At 35.1% G+C, this 7,466-nt stretch overlaps 2 protein-coding genes across 2 annotated transcripts in view; both read left to right on the forward strand.

The window, feature by feature from the left end:
* Nucleotides 1–628, forward strand: part of LOC137743682 (peroxidase RIP1-like) — a 1,499-nt gene extending 871 nt beyond the window's left edge. The window contains exon 3 of the mRNA XM_088680160.1: nucleotides 1–628. This exon is cut by the window's left edge and continues 51 nt beyond it. Coding sequence (XP_088536286.1) covers nucleotides 1–504 — 504 coding nt within the window. The 3' untranslated portion in view covers nucleotides 505–628.
* A 3,867-nt stretch (nucleotides 629–4,495) lies between these two features.
* On the forward strand, nucleotides 4,496–6,264 carry LOC137743853 (peroxidase RIP1-like). The gene is made up of 3 exons (XM_068483789.2): nucleotides 4,496–4,790; nucleotides 4,926–5,120; nucleotides 5,360–6,264. Exons 1-3 carry the CDS (start codon nucleotides 4,572–4,574, stop codon nucleotides 5,912–5,914), a joined length of 969 nt encoding a protein of 322 aa, XP_068339890.2. The 5' UTR covers nucleotides 4,496–4,571; the 3' UTR covers nucleotides 5,915–6,264.
* Nucleotides 6,265–7,466: the final 1,202 nt, after the last annotated feature.

The raw sequence follows: 7,466 nt of genomic DNA on the forward strand, positions 1-7,466 counted from the left end.
GCAAGCTTGAATGATGCAAATAGAAATCTTCCACCCCCATTTTTCAACTTCCCACAGCTTCTCTCTAACTTCAAATCTCATGGTCTAGACCTAACGGACTTAGTTGTCCTCTCAGCCGCCCACACCATTGGACTAGCTCAGTGCACCACCTTCCGGGCCAGAATTTACAATGACACCAGCATAGACCCCCGCTTCGCAGCCTCAGCGCAACAAAATTGCCCATCAAGTGGAGGAAATGACAATACATTGCCACTAGATGCAACTACAAGGAGATTTGATACCGTCTACTTTAATTCCTTGTTGAAACAAAAGGGTCTCCTCCATTCTGATCAAGAGCTATTTAAGAATAATGGCACCGATAGTGATAAGCTGGTGTTTAAATACAGCAGGAACCCATTTGCTTTTGCTAGAGACTTTTCAGCCTCTATGATCAAGATGGGTAACATCAAGCCTCTTACTGGGAATGATGGAGACGTAAGATTGAACTGCCGGAAAATCAATTAGTGTGTGTTGTTGTCATGATTAAAAAGATACATGTTTTTCATGATTTTGCAATGTAGCATAATCTATGATCATGCTATATATTGTACCCAAAAAAATGGGACTATTTATTGAATAATATGGAGATTGGCTTTGAGATTAGAATACTACATGTACATGGTATATACCTTTTTAGTCAAAGCTCTTTTCCATGTTGATATAGAACACGGAAAATATCAGGAATTTAAAGTTATAGATCCAACCATGGTTAAATCCAAGTTGATTATGATAAAGTAAAAATTTCATTTAATTAATTAATTAGTAGCTAGCCGTTTGATTAGTAACTTCAGATACTATACATGAACATATATAAATGAGAAATTAGCACTAATTAAGGTCCACACACACACACACACACACATATCTTGCAAAGACATTATCAACATAAGTAGAGATCATACTTCAAAAGACCGCATTGCACCTTTATGTAATAGAGATATACAACCCAATAATATAGTATGTCGCACCTCTTGGATGTATTACAGTGTGATATCCTAAATGTGTTCTCCCTAACATGTGTAGAGTCCGTTAAACAGAAGGAAACTACTTATCTTGTCAAACCACTCTAAAAGGCCTGCCAAAGCTAATGACTTTTATAACAACTTTTATGTAAATGATGAGTGAGGATTCAAACCTAAAACTAAAACTTTAGATATCGAAATAAATAATCTTAACTACTTAGCTCTAAGTTCTTTATATAACACAAAAGAAGCTGGGGATGTATTCAATTAAGAATTTGATGAATTCTAATAGAATTATAGACTCCCATAGAGTCTATGAATTTTAATAGATTCATATAAACTCCACATGAATTTTAATGGATTCACATAGACTTCACGTATGTGGATTTAAAATGAATTTTATACGAATTTTTTTATGGAGTTTACTGGATATTTATATCATTTACAGAAGATCAAAGGTCACAACGAGGATGCCAAAAGAAAAGTCGAAAAGAAAGGAAGATTTCTACGGTGATGAAAGGGTGAGGTATTGGCAAGTACAACATAGAGTTTGACAGATTCATTTAAAATTTTAACTGAATACATCTAGATTTCTAAATTCTTTCAAAATTCATCAAAATCTTAATTGGATACACCCTAGTTGTGAGAACTAACAATAGTGTTACAAGCCAACTTCAAGCTTCATTCATTATATTAACTGGCATGTGAATTTACACATTGTTTGGTGAACAATACTTGGCTACTCAAAGATGAGTAAGAATTCATACTCAAAACTCTTAGTGTTTTAATCACAGAGTTTTGTGCTTATGATAAGAATCGTTCATACTATGAATCACATTGTAAAGATCATTTATGCAAAAAATAAATTAAAACTAAGGTCGTTTAGTCAATCTATTGTAGCAAATACATAGACGGTTCGTAATGCTTTTACCAATACCGTTCATTTGTTTTTAAACAGTTTGATGACTAAATGACCTTAGTTTTAATTTATTTTTTGCAGCGGCGATCTTTATAGGGTGATTTATAATATGAAATATTCTGATTATAAGCACGAAGTTCTATAAATTTACAACGAACAATTTTGAGAAATTTTGACTAGAAGTTCTTACTCATCTTTGAGTAGCCAAATATTATTCTTGTTTGGTGAACAAGTTTTAAAAATCTTTCCATCCCGCTCCTTTAGGCCTTTACTCGTTAGAGTGTTCGGTTCATAATTCATAATAAAATTGATTTCCTTTTATAGAAAATTTAGACTATATACTAACCTGAGCATTTTTCTGTACAAAATATAATTGACCTTTTCTTTTCACTTGGCAGTGCAACCTATTACTTTACAAACATTCACAACTTTTATTTTATATTTTTTTATTTAATCCAGGCTTTGTTTCTACACACTTTCTTTGACTTGGCCTTAGTTTTATGGTATATTTATTTATTCAATCCATGCTTTATTTATTATGTATCTAATTGAGTTATGTGTCTAATTGAGTTGGCCTTAGTTTTATGGAAGGGATACTTGTTTGAAATGATGAAACGCGGGAAGTATATCATTTCTAAGGCAAGACTAATGATCAAGATTCTCATAGTTGTGAAGATTGAAGACAGAGAGATCATGGAGAGGCACAAAAGGCCACGCACGTCTCTACTAATGTTGACATATGGAAATTAAGCAACAGGCCACGTACAAAACGCTTTTGAGATTGGGGATGTCCCCTGGTTTTTGTTTTTGTTTTTTCAACTTAAGTATGACCAACCCCGCTGTCTGAATATGTTTGAGCTTGACTAGTTTTGTTTGATAGAATAGACGTTACTTGCACCGACTTTGATTTCAGAAAGGACATTGATCCACACACAATCTGAAAGAGGTGATGGTTCTGAGAACAAACAAATCCAACTTGTAGTACTGAACGAGAAAACAAATAAATGGTTAGGTGAAAAATTAACTATATATAAATATTCTCAATGAAATTCAGATTACTTTCACCGTTTAGACAAAGTCCTACGGGATGTTAGATATAATTAGAATCCAAATACCATCTAATTTCTAAATCCCTTGCAGAATTAACGGATTAGGGAAACTTGTTTTGTTATGCTAACCTAATTAATTAACAAGAATTTGACATTCAATTCAGAAGCAGCCAAAAGCCAATACCCTCCAGGGTACAATTTTCCATGCTGAGTTTCTTGTATACAAGTTTGGCATGCTTATCTTTCTTTTCATGCATGCATGTGACCCAAAACAACAATACGTTTTAATAGTTGATTTTAAGTAGGATAATCCGTTGTCAAACTTTGAATGAAACGGCGTAGGTGATTGTTACCAAAATAAAAAAACAGAGTAGGTGACAATAATACTTGTACATACTCGATCGTGACGTGCTCTAGTTGTAAGAGGATAAGGTGCAAGATTGTGATCCAAGTGATGAGGTTATCAATGGTCAAAACAATGCCACTTGTCAAGAGATTAAATAGGTTATTATACATATAGTTAGTTGTTAGAATCTGGTGGACTTGGATAAAGTTGGTTAGAGATAAAGTTAGTTGATATAAGGAGGTGGTTAAAAAGGATTACTCGCTCTGCAAGCTTAGTACTGAAATATGTCTTTGGCCCGAGCCCAAATATGGATTAAGGCTATCTGACCTCACAAAGATTGCTTCATTTTCACAAATATAGATTCTCGAGGAGGTGATCATTGTAAACCATTACAGATTAATGAAGAAAGCATTTTTACTAATACAAATCTCTCTCTCTCTCTCTCTCTCTCTCTCTCTCTCTTAAAATCTGCAAGTGCAGCTATCTTTACACTAGTAACAATTATGTCCACTTAACTATTCTTTACAATTTACAGACAAAATTAACTCGTAACTCCATCGACACTTAGTGAAACAAACTTTCTGTGAAATCATTCTTGATGAATTATGTTCAGCGGTGCTGTTACAATCAAGTTCCATGATCTTCATTCAGCTCACAATGCATCCAATTTCCTACTACATCAGTTAACTTACAAGGAAATTAAAAACATGAAACTTACAGAGTTGAAAAACTAACGTGCAAACCTCAATGGCAGACTGCTCATGCCACCTTCTAAAATTTAATCGTGTCGGTATCGCCCTCAATCTTCGCCTAGCCTCCACTGTGCCTTGATTTTTTGCTGGATTATTTGTTATTATGGTTTCCTCTTTTACAGTATTAAGTTATCAAACCACTGTAATTAATCTTAATTAACTAATTAATTCCGTAAATTAAAGAGGCCTGTTCGATATCTTTGCTTCTTCTACACCTCTTGCCACAGAGACTAAAAGACAGAATACGATTTAAGGCTCCATGTTAATTTTTAAGTGGAACAAGTCCATGCATATACAGCAATGAACACACTAGACCTCACCAGAAATTATTCATTATTTCATGGAATTGGTCTATACACAGGATGAAAATAACAAGTGGGCCGGATATGGAAATAATTAATCTCTATTTAAGCACTCATACTCCTTGATCATTATCATCATCATCATCATCATCATCATCATTATCACTATTCATTAGTTTTACAAGAAAATTAAACTGTGGCCATGGCTATTCTCCGATCATTTCTAGCGATCATCTGTATTGTATTGGTTGCTGCGACTAGTATGAAACCAACATCTGCAAAACTAAATACTCATTACTACACGAAAGGGTGCCCTCAGGCACTACCAGCCATCAGAAAAGCTGTCGAGCGGGCCATCAAACGCGAGCCACGGATGGGAGCCTCTCTAGTTCGCCTGCACTTCCATGACTGCTTTGTTAATGTAATTATGCTTTTGACTGATCGTTCGCATGCATTTCACTTGCATTTATTATATTTGTTTATTGTATCAGGAGCAGTGAACATGTGAATGTAACCTATTTTCTGATATATGTCCATGGTTTATTGATTAATGCAGGGGTGTGATGGGTCAGTTCTGCTTGATGACACTTCCAACTTCACCGGTGAGAAGACAGCCTTGCCAAATGTGAATTCGATCAGGGGATTAAACGTGGTCGATGATATCAAAAAAGCTGTTGACAAAGCTTGCAAGAAAAGTGTGGTCTCATGTGCAGATATATTAGCAGTTGCAGCTCGTGATTCCGTTTCCATTGTGAGTGCATATATGTCCGATCATTAATAATGCAAGATTCACCAAATTTGTATTACAAAATAACGCGTTAGTATTATACGTTTCAATACCAGGTTTAACAAAAACTGAGGTTGAGAATGTACACAAATTCGAATATCATTTTACGAAAAAAAAAATTGGTGACGGTACTAACACTTATTTCTTTCGATAGATCAAAATGCCCTTTATGAAATTTGTGTTTAAATTGTTTTGTTATTCAGTTGGGAGGCCCTACTTACAAAGTACAATTGGGAAGAAGGGATGCAAGAACTGCAAGCGTGAATGATGCAAACAGAAATCTTCCTCCTCCATTCTTCAACTTCCCACAGCTTCTCTCAAACTTCGAAGCTCATGGTCTAAACCTAAAAGACTTAGTTGTGCTCTCAGCCGCCCACACCCTTGGACTTGCTCGGTGCACCACCTTCCGTGCCAGGATTTATAACGATACCAATATAGACCCAAAATTTGCAGCCTTGGCCAAAAAGAATTGCCCAACAAGTGGAGGAGATGACAACACAAGGCCACTAGATGCAACTTCAAAGAGATTCGATACTGTCTACTTTGAGGCTCTGTTGAAATCAAAGGGTCTCCTCCACTCTGATCAGGAGCTCTTTAAGGGTAATGGTAGCGATAGTGATAAGTTGGTGCAGCGTTACAGCAAGAACTCAGCTGCTTTTGGAAAAGATTTCGCAAATTCTATGATCAAGATGGGCAACATCAAGCCTCTCACTGGAAACGAGGGAGAAGTGAGACTGGACTGCAGGAAAATCAATTAGGATCGAATTTGCGATACTATATTGTTCAAAGATTTTCGTGTGTCGTTAATTATTTATGTATATCAATTTTGTGTGGCTTGATACCCATTGTTAGTCCATTTCCTAATAGCTCAAGCTTTTAGGGTGTTATCTAACTTGTATCAAAGGCTTGGTTTGTGGGAGGTATTGTGTGCAAAGCCTCCAATATATATTTATCATTCTTCACTTTTTTGTTTGTTTGCAAAGTGCATGAATGTTAAGGTTGCACCTATACGTTTCTCTTGTTGATTAAAACCACGGATCGTGGATTATAAAGCCTTGTATTACGACATTGTAATTCAATGTGAAATGAAATACGATACTTAACAAAATTACATCTCTCATCAACGCCTTTTTATTTTCCTAATCCGTGTGAAGAATGAAACTAGTATGAATATATAACCAATGAATTGTTACAGGCATTGCAAAGCAAGGATCATGATATTGTAAACGCCATGAATTTGGTTGGAGATTGTAAGCAAAGATGGGAGATAATGATGAAAAGTGGTTGGGATTCTTTATTTGGTGAAGTCTTTAATTTTGTCTTAAAAATGATATTGATGTGCCTAATATGGATGATATGTTTCTTTCTCGAAGGCTAGGGCAACGAAAAGCTCAAGCAATCACAAATATGCATCATTATTGTGTTGGGATATTTTATGTTGTTTTGGATTGGCAACTTCAAGAACTAAGCAATCGTTTCAATGAGACCAACACTAAGTTTCTTCTTTGTTTGGCATGTTTATGTCCAGTTAATTACTTCTCTGCTTTTGATAGCCAAAAGCTATTGCGTCTTGCACATTTTATCCTAAGGACTTCTCTATAAATGAGCAAATGATACTTAAGATTCTACTTGAGACTCACATTGTGGATATGCGGTCTAGCATTGAGTTTTCAGGTTTAAATGGGATTGGAGATCTTGAAAAAAAAAGATGGTTCAATTGCAAAAAGACAAGGTGTATCCGCAAGTTTGCTTGCTTCTGACATTAGCGCTAATTCTTCTAGTTGCTACTGCCACTGAAAGAGTATTTTTGGCCATGAAATTTTTTAAGAATCAATTGAGAAATCGGAAGGGAGATTAATGGATGAATGGTAACATGGTTATTTTTATTGAGAGAGATATTTGATGATATTAGTAATGATGTAGTCATGCAACGCTTTCAAAAGATGAAAACATGTCGAGGGATATTGTAATATGTTGTATGGAAAACTTTATGAATTAACACATAAGTGTTTTGATCAGTAAATTCTTGAGCTTTTTAATTACGACTTTTTGTTTGAAGATGCCTCCATTCATACAAATCTCTAACTCGTCCCTAATTGCACCTATATGTTTCTCTTATTAATTAAGACTACGGGCCGTGGATTATAAAGCCTTGTATTAATTACGATATTGAAATATCAATGAGAAATACGATACTTTACAAATTACATCTCTCTTTGTTTGCATTTTTATTTTATTTTCTGCTCGAAGAGTGAAACTACACGCGAGCAACGATGTTAACTTGATATACACTGAAGTTAAGTGATTGTC

Source organism: Pyrus communis, chromosome 11, assembly GCF_041283825.1.
Source record: "Pyrus communis isolate YQ-2024b chromosome 11, ASM4128382v1, whole genome shotgun sequence".
Lineage (NCBI taxonomy): Eukaryota > Viridiplantae > Streptophyta > Magnoliopsida > Rosales > Rosaceae > Pyrus > Pyrus communis.